This window comes from Tupaia chinensis, unplaced genomic scaffold (assembly GCF_000334495.1).
Source record: "Tupaia chinensis unplaced genomic scaffold, TupChi_1.0 Scaffold000314_1, whole genome shotgun sequence".
NCBI classification, from domain to species: Eukaryota; Metazoa; Chordata; class Mammalia; order Scandentia; family Tupaiidae; genus Tupaia; species Tupaia belangeri.
This window is the reverse complement of record NW_006159807.1, coordinates 2,894,976-2,915,622: the sequence shown is the minus strand read 5'-3', so window position 1 is coordinate 2,915,622 and position 20,647 is coordinate 2,894,976. Positions and strand designations below refer to the sequence as shown.

The 20,647-nt window shown below is 39.1% G+C and overlaps 1 protein-coding gene and 2 pseudogenes across 2 annotated transcripts in view; 1 reads left to right on the top strand and 2 right to left on the bottom strand.

Moving 5' to 3' along the window:
- Nucleotides 1–20,647, top strand: part of SCRN3 (secernin 3) — a 36,067-nt gene that overhangs the window by 7,449 nt on the left and 7,971 nt on the right. The window contains exons 4-5 of one of the 2 annotated variants that reach the window (XM_006151123.3): nucleotides 467–666; nucleotides 6,756–6,968. In XM_006151123.3, the coding sequence (XP_006151185.1) occupies nucleotides 467–666; nucleotides 6,756–6,968 (413 nt within the window). The remainder of the gene's footprint in view (nucleotides 1–466; nucleotides 667–6,755; nucleotides 6,969–20,647) is intronic. The other variant, XM_027772908.1, reaches the window with a different exon arrangement.
- On the bottom strand, nucleotides 9,923–10,788 carry LOC102478596 (succinate dehydrogenase [ubiquinone] cytochrome b small subunit, mitochondrial pseudogene; annotated as a pseudogene).
- On the bottom strand, nucleotides 12,125–12,218 carry LOC114008251 (uncharacterized; annotated as a pseudogene).

Genomic DNA, 20,647 nt, shown 5'->3' with positions numbered 1-20,647 from the left:
CTCTGTCTTGCTGGCGGGCCCCCGGGCCCTTTGGGTAAAACCCCCCCAAAAAAAAAAAAAAAAGAAATATTAGAAATTGAGAAAAAGGAAGGAGTTAGAAATTATGATTCATTGGAAGTATCTAATGTACTTTATCACACCTTAACTAATTCTCACAATAACCTCCTGGGATATATATATTATTATCATTATTTCATAAGTGTAGTATTTGAGGCTCAGAGACAAAGTAACTTGCTAGTAAATTACCAAGTTGAAATTTGAACATGGATTCATTTAATTCCAGTGACTTTGTTTTTATGACTCCAAACTGACTTAGGAAAGATAAGTTTAAGTAAGATTTCATTTTATCAGTTAACTTGAAATAATTTTTACTTTAAATGTAAACACAAAATCTCACGAACATGAAATCATTTAAGAAGAGTAATGGAAATTCATTTTAATCAGAATTTTAATATTTTTATTTTAGGCTTGGTCTTGAAAGAGCTGATACAGCTGAAAAAGCGCTTGATGTCATTGTTGATTTACTAGAAAAATATGGTCAAGGTGGAAACTGTACAGAGGGTGAAATGCTATTTAGCTATCACAATAGTTTCCTGATAGCTGACAGGCAGGAAGCCTGGGTTCTGGAGACTGCAGGGAAGTACTGGGCAGCAGAAAAAGTACAAGGTATGGAGAACGTTTTGTGATTTAACTTGTTTCACAATTAATAAAATATGCCCCAACTGTAGATACTGCATTTAATTGTCTTTCAAGGTTTATAATCCAGTACAAAGGAAGACTAATCTGTAAGGAAAATTTAAAAGCTAGAAAGAACAGTGAAAGAGCACTGTGAAGCACTTCATTTTTCTTCTGTGCTATAGGGTGCATGTGCTCACTGGAGAGAGGCAGAGAAAGATAGAGTGAGAGGGCAAGTGAGAAATCACCCCACCAGGGATGGCTCCTCCATAATCCCTTCTCCTCCATTCTCTCAGGATTTGGGGCACACTCTTATATGTGCCTGGTATGTTTTAAGGCTACCAGGTCCAGGACTTGAACTGGAGAGTTGATCATGTGGGATCCAGCACCTTAACCACCACGCCATTTGCTGGCCCTAAGAGCTTTCTTTTTTTTTTTTTTTTAACGTTAAAATAATTTATTTTTTATTTTATTATTATTTTAAGTTTGTTATAGGGGCACACATACTTGCCAGAGACAGGCAGAGAGAAAGAGAAAGAGAAAGCAAGTGACCAGGCCCGGGACTTGAACTGTGGTCAGCCATGTGGGAATCTAGTACCTCATCTACCATACCATCTGCTGGCCCTCTAAGAACTTTCTTGAAAAAGACAAAAAGGTAGCAAAATCTCTGGGAATATGAGTTTAATATAACCTAATATACTTTGTGTGCAACAGCTCATGTCTTTTATAGTATTCTTTTGCTTTTTAATAATCCCTTACTGGGGGGCTGGTGGGTGACATGGTGGTTAAAGGTGCTGGATTCCCACATGACTGACCGGGGTTCAAGTCCTGAACCTGGTGACTTGCTTTCTCACTTTCACTTTCACTCTGTCTCTGTCTGGTCAAATTAAAAAATATAATAACAAATGTTGTAATACATAAATAATTCTTAAAAAAATAATAATCCATTACTGTTTCTTCCTCTTTTAACTTTGGGTTGAATTCTAAAATTTTCTCATGTGTAAGTATGGAGGTGAGCAAAAGGGTATGGATTGGGGATGGGCGATGTGGGTTGGTAGTTAGAAGGGATATAATAGTAAAACATAAAGATTTTACATCATTGGGTAAAACAACACATTTTTATTATTGTAGAATGTGCTGCTTTTACTTTTCCCTGGTTTTTTTTTGTATTCATATATTCTGTTGATTTTTTTTTTTAGAGGTTTTTGCTATAGGGTGCATGTGCATGCCAGACAGACAGAGAGAGACAGAGAGACAGAAAGCGAGAAATCACCCCCAGGGGGGATGGCCACGCCACAATCCCTTCTCCTCCATTCTCCTCTCGGGATCTTGGGCACGCACGCACACGCGCCCGGTGTGAGTTTAAGCCACCGGGTCCGGGACGCGAACCGTGGTCAACTACGTGGGAGTCCAGCAACATAGCCATTATGCTAACTGCTGGTCCCTATTCTATTGATTTTTCAAGGGAGGAAACCAGAGATGTAAAAGTGACTTAAGGTAAAGATAAAAAGACTTGGAATTTAGGGGCTGACAGGTTGCAAGGTGGTTAAGGGCGTTGGACTCCCACATGACCAGTCATGGTGTGAGTAGTGGGCCTGGGGGCTTGCTTTCTCACTTTCCTTCTCTCTCTCTCTCTGTTACTCTCTGGTCAAATTAAAATAAATAAATAAATAAATAAATATTAAAGTTAAGTAAAATAATTCTTTGGGGGAAAAAAAAACTTGGAACTTAAGTCTTTCCCTCCTGATTCTTTTTTTAAATAGAGGATTTTGCTGTAGGGTGCATGCACTCCCTAGAGAGAGACAGAGATAGTGAGAAGGAAAGTGAGAAATTACCCCCTGGGGGGATAGTCACGCCACAATCCCACAGTCCCTTTTTCATTCTCCTCATGGGATCTTAGGCACTCATGCACATGTACCCTGTGTGATTTTCAAGCCACTGCGTCGAACCATGATCAATCATGTGGGAGTCCAGCAATGTAACCACTACGCTGTCTGCTGGCCCCACTCCTCCTCATTCTTACCCAGGTTCTTTCACTGGAGCATAGCCTTGCTTTCAAGCATAGTCATATGCCTCTGTGTATCTACCTCCTAGACTCCTAGTTTTACTAGGGAGATAAGATACACATGTGGAAATATTAAATGATGTATGAATCATACAGAAGCATAGATGCTGTGAAAATTTTGAGAAAGGAAAGGTCATTGTGAGCTGACAGCTCTTGAAGATAACCTCATGTTTTGAAGGATTTGGATGTTATTTTCTAAAATAGGTCATTTACAGTTTTGTTTTTTTAATTTACTAGAGGGTGCATGCGCTTACCAGAGAGAGAGACAGAGAGACAGAATGTGAGAAAACACTTCTCATAAGGATAGTCATGCTGTAATCCCTGGTCCATTTTCCTTTTGGGATTTTGGGAGTGAAGGTATACATGCCTGGTGTGTTTCTAAGCCACTAGGTCCAGGACTCAGTCAATGCAGTCAGCCGGTCATATAGCTGCCTAAACAGCCACACCACCAGCTGGCCCTCGGTTGTTTTGATGGGCATTTTAGTTTATGTTTGGCATGCATGTTTATTAAAATGTGAAATAGAGGGACCAGCAGAGGGCAGAATAGTTATGTTGCTGGACTCCCATGTAGCCAGCCAAGGTTCAAGTCCCGGACTCGGTGATTTAAAACTCATACTGGTCATGTATGCATGTGTTCCCAAAATCCCAAGAGGAGACTGGAGGAGAATGGATTGTGGCATGGCAATCCCTCCTAAGGGGTGGTTTCTTGTTTTCTGTCTCTACAGCAAGTGCATACACCCTATAGCATAAATCTCTCTCTCAAAAAAAAAAAATAGCATAAAATAGAACTTAAGGCTATTTTTCTTACTGTGGTAACTTGGACTATTGTACTATTGAACACTTTTCTTAAATAATTATTTTATTTAACTTTATTTTTTAAATTTAAGATTATTATTATTTTCCAGTTTGATCACACAGACAGAGAGAGATAGAGGGAAAGTGAGAAGGCAAGCCACCAGGTTCAGGACTTGAACCGTGGTTGCTAGTGTGGGAACCCAGCGCCTTTCACTACCATGCCACCTGCTGGCCCCTTAACTTTATTTATATACTTACTTATTTTTTAATTTGACCAGAGGAGGACAGAGCTAGGGGGAGAGAGAGAGAAAAAGAGGGAAAGTGAGAAAGCGAGCCTCAGGTCCGGGACTCAAACCATGGCCAGCCATGTGGGAGTCTAGTACCCTTAACTACCACGCCACCTACTGCCCCGCGTTGAACACTTTCAATTTTATTAAATGTGCTACATGCAACAGAGAAGTGAATAAATACAGTCTGTTGAAAATGTCTCACTTTGCCTTACAAAATGAATATGTTTATTGGGCCTGGTTATCCAGATGTAGATTAATTTTGTCAATTTCCTATTTCTAAATGAACCCAAGAATGGGACCAGCAAATGGCTTAATGGTTATGTCACTGGGCTCCCTCGTAGTTGACCGTGGTTCAAGTCTGTACCCAGTGGCTTAAGAGTCATGCCAAGAGGAAAATGGAGGAGAAGGGATTGTGACTTGGCCATCCTTCCCTGAGGGATGATTTCTTACTTTTTGTCTCTTTGTCTTTCTCTGTCTCTCCAGCAAGTGCGTGCACCCTAAAACAAAAATCTCTCTTTGAAAAAATAAAAGAACCAAGAACAAAATTGTTAAACTGTAGAGAATCACTTATTAGATGGAAAATTCTTTTCTTTTGACTTCAATTCTTCCAGGACTCAAGTTGGTTTTGTAGTGAGACTATCCCAAGTATGACGGAGTAATTTAACTAATTTGTACTTGGCAGACTATCATTTTAATTGGTTTTAAAAAGATCATCAATTTCCATTTATCATAATCTGTTTAATCTATTATGATCTCTTTTCTTTTTTAGAATTTGTCAGAGGGGGGCCGGCAGTTAGTATAATGGCTATGTTGCTGGACTCCCATGCAGTTGACTGCGATTTGAGTCCTGGACCGGTAACTTAAACTCACCCCGAGTGCATGTGTGTGCGTGCCAAAGATCCTGAGAGGAGAATGGAGGAGAAGGGATTGCGGCATGACCATCCCCGCCCTGGGGGTGATTTCTTGCTTTCTGTCTCTCTGTCTCTGTTTCTCTGGTGAGCGCATGTGCCCTAAGGCAAAAAAAAAACAACAAACTATCAAAACAAAAAGAATAAAAAAAAATTGTCAGAGGACATGTGCAGTTATGAGAGAGACAGAGAGAGTGAGGGGGAGGGAGAAAGCACACTCAGTGGATGTTCATGCTACAATCCCTTCTGCTTCATTTCTCTACCCTGTTGGGATTTTGAGTACACATACACATGCACCTGGTGTGTTTTTCAAGCCACCACGTCCAAGATTCAAACTGCACAGTTGGCAATGTGAGATCCGGCTCCCTTAACCACCAGGCCACAGGTTGACCCTATTCTGATCTCTTTAGAACAGGCGTGTGGTTTTTTTCTGGTTTTTTTTTTTTTTTTTTCAATTTTTATTTTTTTCTATTTTATATTTTTAGTTGAAAGCTTTACTTATATCTTAGTGCCACAATTCTTGGAAAGCTTATATTTCTATTCTAGACTTATTTTTAGAAAGTAACTCATAGAAAAGACTAGTATCTAAAATATATGAAAAACAGCTAAAACTCAACATTAAAAATATTCAGTTAGAAAATGGGTGAAAGATATGAAGAACCATTTCAGGGTTATATATATCATTAAAGGGAGATACAGATGTCAAATAAGCACTTGAAAAGATGTTTAGTATCACTAGCCATTAGGAAAACACAGAGTAAAAAAGCACAGTGAGATATCACTATCTGAATGACTAGAGTAATCACATCACCAAATGCTGGTGGGAATGTGGAGACTGGATCAGTCATACATTGTTAAGAAGAATGTATGAAGGTACTTTTAAAAGTTCATGCAAAGGGGTCGGCAGGTGCCATGGTTTTTAATGGTGCTGTACTCCTACATGACCGACTACAGTTCAAGTCCTAGACGTGGAGGCTTGCATTCTCACTTTCTTTTTCCTTTCTCTCTCTCTCTCTGGTCAAATTGAAAATAATAGCAATAATAACAATAATAATAATAAAATTAAGTAAATAATTATTTTTTAAAAAGTTCATGGAAAAAGTGGAATTCAAATATGTGTTTAGATTGGTGCAAAACAGTTTTGAAATCCATACCCTATACAGGCAGCTACTCTGGAAAATAGTTTTTTTAAAAAAGCTGTATACAAGTATTTATAATAGCTTTTTTCCATGATAGTTAAAAATTGGAAACAACTCAAAAGTCTTTTAATTTGTTAATGATTAACAAACAGTAGTACATCCATGCCATGCAATACCATTCAGCAATAAAAGGAATGGACTACTGATATATACAATAACCAAGATAAATCTTCAGAGGATTATGCTGAGTAAATAAAGCCCAAAGTGGGCCATCCATGTGGTGCGGTGGTTAAGTTGGCCGGATCACACACGGCTAACTGTGCAGTCTGTGTCCTGGGCCCAGCAGCCTAAAAAAACATGCCAGGCGCATGTGCGTGCATACCCCAGATCCTGAGAGGAGAACAGAGGAGAAAGGATTGCAGCCTGACCATCCTCCTGAGGGGCGATTTCTCACTTTCTCTCTCTCTGCCCGTCTCCAGCAAGCACACCTGCCCTATAGTAAAACAGTACAAAAAAGTTTTAAAAAGCCAGAAGTTTATGTACTATATGATTTCATTTATATAACATTCTTTAATGGCAGTTGCAGAAATGGAGAACAAACTGGTGGTGGCTGGGGGCTAGTGAGGGGTTAAAGGTGGGAGATAAGTAGGTGCAGCTATGAGAGAAACATGAGGGGTCTTCGTGCTGATGGAGATATTCTGTATCTTGACTATATCAATACCAGCATCTAGTTGTGGTATTATACTACAGTTTTGCACATGATACATCTTCTTAGACTAAGCCTGTGTATACATTTAGTAATTAAGAATTATAATGTACAGAGAGATCCTTTATGTGAAATAAGATTTTTCTTCTCTGTTCCCCTCTTACTCTTTGAAAATAGATGGTGTTCGTAATATTTCTAATCAGCTTTCTATAACAACGAAGATTGATCGGGAACACCCAGACATGAGAAACTATGCTAAGCAGAAAGGTTGGTGGGATGGTAAAAAGGAGTTTGATTTTGCTGCAGCTTACTCTTATCTTGACACAGCCAAGATGATGACTTCATCAGGAAGATACTGTGAGGGCTACAAGCTTCTAAATAAACATAAAGGTAATTTCAGCATTTGAGTCGTGTCAGAACGATGGTTACATTTTGTATATATCTAATATGGGAATGGTAAAATCTCTTTTGAGGAATTATACTTAGTAAAAATGTAGTTTATTAAAATAGAGAACATTATGATATTGTGAGCTTCTTTGGCAATAAATGAAATATACAATTGTCAGAATGATCCTTTTGAAGGTCAAGTTCATATTTTTAACCCTAAGGGTTTTTTTTGTTTGTTTGTTTTTTTAGCTCCTATTAATATTTTTGTTTATTTATTTTAGAATTTTTTAAAATTTAATTTTAGTTATTCATTTATTTTAAATTGATCAGACACACACACACACACAGAGAGAGAGAAAGAGAGAGAGAGAAAGTGAGAAAGCAAGCTACCAGTTCTGGGACTCGAATCGTGGAAGCTCCTATTAGTATTATATTTGTTGTTATAGGGTGTGTGTGCTCACCAGAGAGAGACAGAGGAAGAGGAAGAACGAGAAACCACTCCCCGAGGGGGATAGCCATGTGTCCATGTGCCAGTGCCTTCTCTTCCATTCTCTTGAGATTTTGGGCATACGCATACATGGGCAGGGCATGGCTTTGCAGGCTGCTTCGAACCACACAATTGACCATATGGGATCCTGTGCCTAAACCACCAGGCCACCTGCTGGCTCTATGCTTGTTTTTAGTTAGCAATATATAATATAGATTATTCAATGTCAATATATATATAGGATTATCTCATTTTTAACAAATGCGTAGTATTCTATTATTTTGATATTTATTTCTAGGGTTGTATTTCAATATTGTATAATTAAGTTGATTGTATGACTTGTACTTTAGTTATCAAATTCCTGTTATCTAGGTTATTTTAAGCTTTTATCTTTAAAAGTTATATAATATACTATAACTTATCTTTACTCTCATTCATCATTATTTTCTTAGAATAAGTTTTTAGAAGGGCTAGACTTACTGCCTAAAGGTTAAGGTACTACATAGCACATGACCGATGGTGCTGTTCAAGTCCCAGACCTACCTGAAGCTTCAAAAACATGCCAGGTGTGTGTGTACATGCCCCCAATCCTGAAAAGATAGAGAAATGGAGGAGAAAGAATGGTATTGTGACCATGCCCCACTGGAATGCTTTCTTGCTTTTCCTCACACTGTCTCTTGCCAGCACATATGCCTTCTAGAAAATATAAAATAAAATTTAAAAAAGAATAATTTTTAGAAGTAGAATGTAGATTCAAAGCATAATGCACATTACATTATTTTTAAAACACATTGCCGGGGCCAGCAGGTGGTGTGGTGGTTAAGGTGCTAGACTCTCACATGACTGACTGCAGTTCTAGTCCCAGACCTGGCGGCTTGCTTTCTCACTGTTCTCCCGCTCTCTGTCTCTGTTTCTGTCTGTCTCTGGGGGCACTGTGCCTGGTAGTAAATAGAAAATAAAAATAAAATAAAATAAAATAAAATAAATAGGGACCAGCAGATGGTGCAATGCTTACGTTGCTGGACTTACACGTAGTCAACCACTGTTCAAGTCCCAGATTCAGCAGCTCAAGACTTATGCCGGGCACACATATGTGAGTGCCCAAAATCCTGACAGGAGAATGGAGGAGAAGGGATTGCAGCGTGGCCATCCCCCCTGTGGAGTCATTTCTCATGTTCTGTCTCTCTGTCTGTCTCTCCAGCAAGCACATGCACCCCATAGCAAAAAATCTTTAAAAATAAATAAATAAATAATTTTAAAAACCCACACATGCACACATTACCGAAATGACCACCAGGAAGATTGTATCAATTTGAATTTCTACCAGGAATATTTGAGTGTCCATTTCCTAGTCTACTTATAAATATATTATTTTTTCAAAAATTATAAATTTTGTAGGCAAATATCACATGTTATTATTCCATTTTTTTATTAGTGAGATTAGGCATATTCTTAAAATGATTGAAGATTTTAATTTTTTGGTAGATTTACTATTTATTAATATCTTTTTCCCATTTTTATATCAGATTACTACTGTATAAAACTAGCTTTGGCCAGCTGTGGCACTGTGATTAAAGCAGCTGGATCCCACGTGGCCAGCTGCATGATTCAAGTCCCAGACCTGGTGACTTGAAAAACACCAGGCATGTGTGTATGCATGCCCAAAATCCTGAGAGGAGGATGGAGGGGAAGGGATTGCAGCATGGCCATCTCCCCTGGGTCGTACTCTCCTGTCAGGATCTTGAGCATGCACATACTTGAGCCCATGATATTTTTCAGTTTCAGCCACTGGAGCTGGGATTTGAACCTCAGGTGGCCATTTGGGGTCCAGCTCCCAATGCATGGTGATTACCTGCTGTGCTATAGGCCAGCTATCCCCTAGGTGGTACTTCCTTTCTCCCTCTCTTTGTCTCTGGCAAGCTCACACACTCTGTAACAAATTTAAAAAAAATAATAAAAAGATTTCTATGTGCTTTCTCCCTTTGCTTTGAAATAATTCCAATGAAGTTGCTTTTTTTTTTATTATATAATATTTTATTTTTTTAAGAAACTTTTTTTTTTAGAATACACTTTCACATTAGAAATTCCCATAGTGGGAAAATAACTATTCATTTCTTATAATTTTACATTTGTGGGCAGATAATTTTAGGACAAATATAATGTATTTAAACATTACATCTTGATTCAGAATTTGTAACATTTTGACACATCCACAAGGTGGACTTCTTCCCTAAATGGACTTTTCTGTATTCAGAAGCTCTCTTAAGATTTTCTTCCTAGCATGGAAAGTTCTTCATATGTGGTATTAGTATTCCCTCATTTTAAAGTTTCTGTAGGATATGTAACTATCAGTAGCTGGTATAACAGAGGAGAAGGAGTTTTCAAAAATTAAACACCTGTCTAATTTCTAATAGTCTACTCATGACGTCATAGTCTTTCCCTTTGTCCACTATTCCCACTCTCGCACTTTGTCCACTATTCCCAGGACAAATGTAGAACTTTGATCATGTATTGATAGTAATAAAGCTGAATTCTCTTCAAGAGATTGATAAATTAAATAGCAAAAGCTCTTATACAATGTTTAATTATACTGTGAGTCTTATGAGAAGTGTGGAGACAACCCCACTAACTCACCAGAATACAGAACTCGGTCTTACAATTTCTGGATACCTTTCAAACCTTTTCTTCAATAACTGAATTCTGAAAATAACCATATGATTAGGAGACCTGTCCACCAATGAACTTATCTATTGTTTCCTCCTTATTGTGAGCTGAATAGCATGACAGAGCAAGGCAAAGAGGCATACGATCAATTCTTAAGGTATTACATCAAAAAAGTCAGAGCTTCCACAGCATGGTAACAGCTTTGCAGATGCCTGCGCATGACAGTTGAAAGAACAAAGCCCGGCAAAGGTTAAAGCTGAGAGTGCCAAAAGGCCTGCTTTGGCAGCTTTCTGTGATGCATCCCCATGAACATAGTAACAACTTGTCCAAGGCCCCAGTGACTATGGAGAGTGAGAGCTGCAGCCAGGGAGTAGTCCATCGCTGAGCAAGGATTCAGATAAGCAGCTAGAAGCAGGCCCAGGAGCAAAACACTGACAACTCTCTCACCAGTCCAGTGGAGAGATGCAGCCTTGGAACCAGAGTGGTGGTTTGGTGACAGGTGAATGTGCTGGACTCCCTATGCTCTACACCATCTTGGGGTAGGCTGGTCCTGGAGAAATACAGAGACATGAGCTGGACTGATCACTGGGATTCACAGGAATAGAGCTCGACCACCCTGGGCACTGCAGAGGACACTCAGCCTGCAGAGAAGCGCCATCTCCTAAAGTAGCTTTTATTTAGATTGTAAGTGAGCGATAATTGCTAAAAGGATCATTCCACTAATAAAGATGTGTGATTGAAATACTTTCCTTCATTTGAGGGTTAAAAATAGTTTTATGTATCACTGAGAAAGCAACTACTCAGAGGTGGGCCAGGTAATGTTTGCTGTTCAGGTAGTCATTAAGCAAATTAATTATATGTTATTATTATTATTGGAGATATTTTTGCTATAGGGCATGTGCTCTTGCCAGAGAGACAGAAAGCTGCCAGGAGGGATGACCGTGCTTCAGCCCCTTTTTCTCTATTTTCTTGGGATTTTAGGCATGCATGCACACATGTCTACTGTGAATTTCAACCTGCCTGGTCTAGGACTAAAACCGTGGTTGACCATGTGAGAGTCCAGCGCCTTAACATTATACCTGCTGTCCTGTTAGTTATTTGTTAAAATAGAAAAAAATTTTGTGACAATATTTTTGGAAGGCTTTAACATTATGGCTTTCTTTTTTCTTTTTTCTTTCTTTCTTTTTTTTTTTTTTTGAGATCTTTTTTCCTATGGGTTACTTACATGCCCAAGAGACAGAGACACAGAAAGCAAGAAATCAACCCCCCACCTCCTAGGAGGATGGCCACACCTCAATCCCTGCTTCTTCAGTCTCCTCTTGAGATTTTGGGGCATGCATGCACATGTGCCCGGTATAAGTTTTAAGCCACTGTGTCCAGGAGTTGATCCTCAGTCAACTACCTGGGAGTTCTGTTACGTAACCTTTATGCCATCTGCTGGTCCCAGCATTATGGTTTTCAAAGTCGTTAATATGTTTCTTGTATTTTAATTTTCAGATGAATATTATTATTGTTTTAATTTGCCAGAGGGTACTTGTGCTCACCAGAGAGAGGCACAGAGAGAGGGAGAGGGGAAAAGCACCTTGCCCTGCATAGGGTTTAGTCATGCTGCAATTTCTTCTCCTCTGTTTTTCCTTCCTTTTGGAATTTTGGACATGCATGCATAAGGACCTAGTATGTTTTTCAAGCAGCTGGTCCTGGACTCTAACTACAAGGTTGTTTTGGGGGATCCAGCCCTCTTATTAATGTCCAGATCATAGGCTGGCCCCAGAAGGATATCTTACCATTTGAAAATTTTTCTGTAAAATTTCTTGGGGCTGGCAGGTCAGGTGTGGTGGTTAAGGGCACTGGACTCCCATATGGCCGACCACAGTTTGAGTCCTGGGCCTGGCAGTTTGCTTTCTCGCTTTCCCCCTTTCTCTCACTCTGTCCCTCTCTGGTCAAATTTAAATTAATTAATTAATTAATTAATTAATTAAGTTAAATAAAATAATTCTTTTTTTTTTCACGTCAGATGGGTACAGGCGTCGTAACAGGAGGGAGGCATATGTCACGCACAGGTGTGAACACCCAATCATCACGCTTATGAACCACAAAAGGATCAAAATAATTCCTTAATAAATTAAAAAAAATCTTTTCTGTAAAATTTCTTAATGTCGTGGGAACCAGCAGTTAGCGTAATGGCTATGTCGCTGGACTCCCACATAGTCGACCGCGGTTCGTGTCCCGGACCCGGTGGCTTAAAACTCACGCCGGGCGCGTGTGCGTGCGTGCCCAAGATCCCGAGAGGAGAATGGAGGAGAAGGGATTGCGGCGTGACCATCCCCCCTGGGGGGTGATTTCTCGCTTTCTGTCTCTATGTCTCTCTCTGTCTGGCGCGCACACGCGCCCTACAGTGAAAATCTCTCAAAAAAAAAAAAAATTTCTTAATGTCGTTGTTGGCTTTTTTTGTTCGTTTGTTTTGTTTGTTTTTTAATTTGCCAGGTAGCATGTGTACTTGCCAGAAAGAGACAGAGGGACAGAGAGGGAGAAAATACCCCAGTGAGGAATGATCCCTCTGTAATACCTTCTCTTCCATTTTCCATCCTTTTAGGATTTTAGCCATGCATGCACACATGCCTAACATGTTTTTCTGACAGGTCCTGGACTTGAACCTCAAGGTTGGCCACATGGGATTCAGCTCTCTTAATCACCAGGCCATGCCTGGCCTGGTTTATCATGTTATAAGTAGGTTATTTAAGATTCTCCCCTCCTCCCCCATATGGGTAGGTATTTAGAAAATGCTAAAGCAGGTCACACTAAGGATTTTCATTTTAAACATTATCATTGTAAAAGAAGATGAGCTGTGGCAATTACAGTCCTACCTACTCCCAGTTATTAATGCTTTTCAAAGGCTAGACGCCGCAGTAGGTAATTTACTTACATTATCTTCTTTAAGCACCCGTGTGAAGTAGGTACTATTTTCACTTTTAAAAGAGAGAAAACGTGTTCTTTCTTTTCTGTATGAAATGGGGGGAAATGGATTTTCTTGTTTGTCCTTATTGTTCTCTCAGCTTCTAGTTCAGTGTTTTGTAGTAGTATATTGTATGCTTAATAAATGTTGCATACATTAACAAAGAATTGTTAGTTGAATTGAATTAAATTGTAATTTGCAGATAGTTGAACAAAGATCACTGTTGTATATTTTTCCTGGCAATAAACTTAAAGACTCAGGAAATAAAATTAGCAGGTATTCTTAAAAAATAAAGAACAACAATGACTAATTAAGATGTAGAGGAAAATGTCAAGAATCCTAGGGTGTAGGTTAATTGGACAGAAGGAAGAAGAACAGGTAGAAATAATTATAAACGAATTAGCCACTGCATCATAATAATTACTTCTCTTATATTTAGCTACAGAATAACAGAATCAGAGATTTGAAATGCATACATGATTATAGCAACAGATGTATCTTCCCAAGTGTGAAGTACAGTTAATCTAGTTTTCTGTGCTTTGCCCAAAGCATAAATGTCTTTCCAATACTTTCAGAGAAAATTGTCTACTGGTACATTATGGTTAATTTTTCCATAGATTTTTCTAGATAGAGGAGCCTACCTCTCCTTTCTTGCTGTCCCGCCCTGATAGCTATTAACTGTGCTGCAGGTATATCCAAATTGTATCTATATTCACTCATGTATTTTAAATAACCAGTTTAAATTGCAATGAAATCACACCCTGTGTTTTGCATTCATTTTACTGAACCCTGCCACCACATCTCAGTACTTATTCAATGCTTGCTAGTGGATTACTTACAGCTGTCCTGCTCAAGTGATCATGTAAATCCTCCTTTCATTTCGAGAATTGTAGGTTTTGAATATAGAAAACATTTTTATAATACCTATATTATCACAGTTTTATGGTTCTGACACGGTTTTTATTAAAACTTGCTACTTACAGGAATTTGGATTTGAGTCATTTTTAGCTCTCACTAGGTGTCGAAGCTATGCGCCTGGTAGATAGAGGTGAATGGCAGGTTTTTGTTTTATCATTTAGTTTTTTAAGGACTGTTTTAGGTGGTACTTCTCTTTCTCCCCTGTGTTTTTTAAAATTAATGGAATGATATTACTTCTATAAAAACTTATCTATAAATTCAGCAAGTTATTTTTCTTGAACTTGAAGCCATGGCTATGTCGTGGAGAAACTGGATAAGAGAATAGCGACTTGTATAAATCTGTTGTCATTAACATAAAATAGTTGGTAGCTTCCATGACTAACTGCAGGCAGAGCATTATTTTATATGGAAGTCAATTTTCTTTTGATTTGAGATGTCAGAAAAATCACAATTTGGATACAGACTTGCTGTGAGATTTTTCTTTTAATCTCCATATTATCATGGGAATAGCTCTTTTGTCTTTGTGAATTACTTTATATTTTCCTCCTTTACTGTCATTATAGTAAGATTTTGAGGGAGAGGGGGAAAAAAACACTTGTGGTCAATTAACCATGTTAAACGAAAGGTAAGTGTTTCTTTATAACTTAAAAATTTTTATTTATTTATTTATTTTTTATATAATATGAGAGAGAGGGGGAAAGGAAGAGAGATAGAAGATAGGTATTTTTGGCAGGGTCTTTCCAGTGTCAAATCTTCATACCCACCCTCCCAATTAATAAGGATAACAGGTGCATGAAACTTCACGAGGCTTGTTCAGGTTTGTCTGGAAACTGAATCTGAGCCTCCCAAGTGGCTTCCAACCTGTCTTTAGAACTGTCTTTTGTTGTTGTTGCTAGAGGGTGCATATGTTTGCCACAGAGAGACAGAGAGAGAAGGAAAGAGAAAAAGCACCACCCTTCCCCCCAATCGGGTGGGGTCACACCACAGTCTTCTCCATTTCTCTGTCCTATCAGGACTTGGGACATGAAAGCGCATGTGTCCAGTATGTTTTTCACCCTTCTGGGGTCTGAACTCCAATCTCAATCAGTCACATGGAATCTGGCTCCCTTAACCACTAAGCCAGGACTGGCACTGGAACGAATTTTAATGCAGTAATTAAACATCTTTATGTAAAGTATCTGAGAATATCTGATAGCACAAACTATGTTTTGTGACTTTTATAAAAACTGTACTGGTTACATATGGACCTACTACGTCCATTTACTGTTATTAAGAAATTGGCATTATTGGGACCAGCAAGTCGTGTACTGGTTAAGGCGCTAGACTCCCACATGGCTGACTACAGTTCGAGTCCCTGACCTGGCAGCTTAAAAATCACACTGGCCATGTGTGTATGTGTGTGCCCAAAATTCCAAGAGGAGAATGAAGGAGAGGGAATTGTGGTGTGGCTATCCCTCCAGGAAGTGATTTCTTGCTTTTTGTCTCTCTGTCTCCCTGGCAAGCACACATGCCCTATAAAAAAAAGAAAAAAGCAGTATTTGAAGGATACTGTTCAAGAATTTCCCCAAACTATTAAGAGTCATCAAACCACACCCTCAATAAGCTCTGTGAATCCCAAGAAGGATAAATAAAAAGAAACCAAACATGGACACACCATAGTAGGATTTCTGAGGGGGGAATAAAAAGGACAGAGAGAAAAATATTGGAAGCATCCAGAGAAACAACACATTATCTTCAAAGGAGGAAATAAAAGACTGATAGGTAACTTTTCTACAGAAGAGAGGGAACCCAGAAAAGCATAAAATGATAATCTTTAAGGTGATAGAAAAAAATTAATAACTACTAGTTTAGAATTGTATGCCCAGTGAAAATATCCCCCCAAATAAAGATGAAATACAACTGAGAGAATTTGTCATTAGCCAATTGGCACTTAAAGAAGTATGAAGGGACATTCTTCAGGCGGAGAAAATGATCCCAGGTGAGAAGCAAGGTATGCAGGAGTGAATGCAGAGCAGCAGAATCAGTAACTACATGGGATAAACTACACTAATATTAACTGTTTAAAAACAATAATTTTCTGACCAGTGGCCAGAGCCACAGTGCTCAAAATCTGCCATGCATGAATTTCCTGTAGCACCGAAGCCGGGCTTCCCACAGGATGCTTCTGGCCAGTGACTGAGAGCTGCAGAGACCGAGGTAGGCCCATCCTGAAAATTCGTAGGGTTCCTCTGATGGCTGACTCAGGGTTAGGAATGCCCTGACCAGCTAACCAAACTTTCCTTAGATGGTAAGGAGGTCTAGGACACTTACGTGCAACCTCTCTTCCTTCTCTGCCAAACTCAGGTTCAGATGTGCACCTCAGCCTGATGGTTCCCTGAGCCGCTCTGTTTCCTTCCACAGAATCGCCCTAAAATGCCTTGCACATTTTATCCCATGTTGTGGCATCTGCTTCAGAAGACCCAGACAAACACAAGTATTGTAGAATTAAGAGATATGAGAACAGCACACAAGATGAGAGACAACTGTTGGAGCTAAGTGGTGTAGGTCTCTGTGTGAACCGAAAAGTGATATTGGGTTGTTGGAAAAGTTGTGACGTATTTTTTTCCATGTTTTTCTCTTCAAAAATGCTTATGACTTTTCTGACAACCAATACTTATTTTTTTAAAGAATTATTTTATTTATTTAAATTTGACCAGAGAGGGACAGAGTGAGAGAGGGAAAGTGAGAAAGCAAGCCGCCAGGTCCAGGACTCAAATTGCAGTCGGTTATGTGGAAGTCCAGCTTCCTTAACTACCATGCCACCTGCCAGTCCCCAACCAGTAATTATTTAAGGCAGACTGTATTAAGTCAAGAGCTACTACTAATAAAAGTGTATAAATAGTAAGGTAACAGGAAAGTAGAATAATAGATACTGTCATGTACCTCATAATGATATTTTGGTCAACACAGACCAAATATATGATGGTGATCCTGTAAGATTATAATAGGCTATACCATACTGCCCAGTGCGTAATAAGGCGTGTCATCCAGATTTGTGTAAGTATCATCCATGATGTTTACTATGCATTTCTCAGAATTGCCTTACAATGCATTTCTCAGAATGTATCTCCATTAAGTGATGTAGGACTATAACTCTTAAAAGAAAGCAAGAAATGAGAATAAGGGACAAAGAATGTGTAGAATAAATTTTTAAAAAATGATTGGTTTAAAACCAAATTATCAGTAATTATGTTTAAAAAGATTAATTTCCCAAGACCAGCAGTTGGCATAATGGCTATGTTGCTGGACTCACATGTGGTCGACTGCGGCTCGAGTCCCAGACCCAGTGGCTTAAACTCACACCGGGCATGTGTGCGTGCATGCCCAAGATCCTGTGAGTAAAATGGAGGAGAAGAGATTGTAGCCTGGCTATGCCTCCTGGGGGGTGATTTCTCACTTTCTGTCTCTTTGTCTCTGTCTTTCTGGCAAACACACATGCCCTATAGCAAAAGCCTCTCCAAAAAGAGAGAGAGAGAGAGAGATTAATTTCTCTAATTAAAGGACAAAGATTGCTAAGTCAGATTTTAAAAATAAGTATATGATTTAAACATAGGGACAAAGGCAATTTGAATATATAAGGATGTGTCCTTTTTTCTTATATGGTTTCTTAGTATCAATATCATGTTTTTAGAAAGGTTGCTGAACTCAAACAAATGAGCACCTACAGGGCCAGCTTCATGGCCTAGTGGTTAAGGGAATGGGATCTTACATGTTAACCATGTAGTTTGAATCTTTGCCCAAGAAGAATGAAAAATACCTGGCAGGATCAGGAGGTGGCATAATGGTTACATCACTGGGCTCCCATGTAATCAACCATGTTTCAAGTCCCGGACCCAACAGCTTAAAACTTATATTGGGCACATGTGCATGTGTGCCCAAAATCCCGAGAGGAGACTAGAGGAGAAGGGATTGCAGTGAGGCCATCCTCCCTGGGAGGTGATTTCTCACTTTCTATTTCTCATGGCCCTATAACAAAAATCTCTCTTAAAAAAAAAAAAAAAAAAAAAAAACCAAAAAACCCAAAACCAAAAATGTGAATTAGAATTCTAACTTTTTCCCCCACCCCTCAAATGATTAGTACCACTTATCAAGAGTTACAGTTTCTCTCCTGACTTGAAATGCCAGCCAGCTTTATCAAATATTGTTTCCAAACAGAGGCCACCCCATGGTGTAGCGGTTAAACAAGAGCCAGATCCCACATGGTCAACCACAATTTGAATCCTGGCCCCAGCAGCCTGAAAAACATTTCAGGTACATGTATGTGCATGTCCAAAACCCCGATGGGAAAGAGAAATGGAGGAGAAGGGAATGTGGTGTGGTCAATCCCACTTTGGGGTGCTTTCTCCCTTTTTCTCCTTTTTTTCTGACTAGTGCACACACCCACTGGCAAAAATTCCAAATTCCCAAATAGAAAAAAATAAAAAAATAAAAAAAATTTCCCAAATAGATCCAAGTATATGTTAGATTGCTAAATTTTACCCGCTTTGATTAGAACAGTGTAAATGTATATAGTAAGTGCTCAACACATTTTTTGAGCCAAAACACAATATGAGTGAATTTACAATACTGTTTTTTTAAAGTGGAATGATATGTACTGCCGCATTATTCTGCTTTATCAGAGTTTTCTTTTTAAAAATTATTTAATTTATTATTATTATAATAATTATTGTTATTTTAAAATTTGACCAGAAAGAGACATAGAGATAGAGAAAGGGAAAGTGAGAGAGAAAGCCACCCCAGGTCCGGGACTCAAACTGCAGTCGCCCATTAATTGAACAATTATTTTTCCTAATGAATTTTACAATACTTTTTTTCATAGCTTCTCAAAAAACCCCTTGATGTTTGATTGGAATTAAAACTTCAGATTATTTTGGGGGAGAATTGACAGCATCTCAACCACTATGCCACCTGCTGACCCCCCATTCACTATTTTTGTAGTTTTAAAATCTTTCTTGGTTTTGCAGGTCAGTAGTTTATGTCAGTGGTTGTAGCTTCATTTTTCTAGGAGTCATATCTATAGAAATACAAACATGTGGGACCAGCAGTTGGTGTAATGGCTATGGTGCTGGAATTCCAAGTAGTTGACCATGTTTCGAGTCCCAGACCCAGTGGCTTAAACTCACACTGGGCGTGTATGCGTGTGTGCCCAAGATCCCGAGAGGAGCAGAATGGAGGAGAAGGGATTGCGGCGTGGCCATCCCTCCTGGGGGGTGATTTCTTGTTTTCTGTCTCTCTGTCTCGCCCTGTCTTTCTGACAAGCACATGCGCTCTATAGCAAAAATCTCTCAAAAAACAAACAAACAAACAAACAAAAAACTGAAAGAAAGAAAAAGAAAGAAAAGAAATACAAACATGTAAGATTAGGTGGCAGTCATAGATGAGAATTGGGAAGATATAGATACATTCTTTTTATTAGAGAGATTTTTCCTATTGGTACATGTGATTATTGGAAAGACAGAGGGAGAGAGAGAGAAGTGAGAAATCATCCCTCAGGGAGATGGCTATGTCACAGTCTCTTCTCCTCCAGTCTCCTCTCTGGATTTTGGGCACACATCACACACACTTGGCATGAGTTTGAAATCACCAGGTCTTTTAAAGAATTATTTAATTTTTTTTTTTTTTTAATTTGACCAGAGAGAAACAGAGAGAGAGAGGGAAAGTGAGAAAGCAAGCTGCCAGGTCTGGGACTCAAACCGCAGTCAGCCATGTGGGAGTCCAGCATTTTAACTACCACATCACCTGCCAGTCCTGTTTCTTTCTTTCTTTTTTTTTTTTTAAAGAGAGATGTTTGCTATAGGGCACTCGCTGGAGAGACAGACAGAGAGAAAGTGAGAAATTACCTCTGGGGAAATGACCATGCTGCAATCCCTTCTCCTCCATTCTCCTCTTGGGATTTTGGGTATGCATGCATACATACATAACTGTTGAGAGTTTCAAGCCTTTGAGCCTCTGGGTCCAGGACTTGAGCCACGGTCGGCCATGTGGAAGTCCAGTGTTTAACCACTAATGCCACCTGTTGGCGCCTGATATAGATAGTTTCTTTAACAAACAAACAAACAAACAAACAAACCAAAAACCAAAAAAACCTCAATTTAGTCATTTATCACTTGGTTAATGAAGCAAGGGTTGCAGAAATATTTTTACTTCACATTAAAATCTAATCAGTGGGGGACCTGAAGATGGGGTAAATGGTTATGTCGTCAGACTTCCACATAATCAGCCAGGTTCAAGTCCTGGACCTGGAGGCTCAAAAATCACACCAGGTACGTGTGCATGAATGCCCAAAATCCTGAGAGGAGGATGGAAGAGGAGGGATTATTGTATGGCCATCCCCACCAGGGGTGGGATTTCTTGCTGTTTCTCTGTCTGTCTCTTCAGAAAGTGCTTCGAAACATGCACTGTAACAAAAATCTTTCTCAAAAAAAACACAAAATCTAATCAGTGGGCAGAACATGCATGTATCCATGATCTGGAGTTGGTTGAGGCTGGGGCGGGCCATAGCATGAGGGTCATGGTGAGGGCACTGTTTCTCTCTCTCACTCATGGCAGAAATAACTTTTTTTCTTTCTTTTTTTTTTTTTTTTTTGAGGGGTTTTTCTTGGGGGGGCCTGGGCCCCCCCG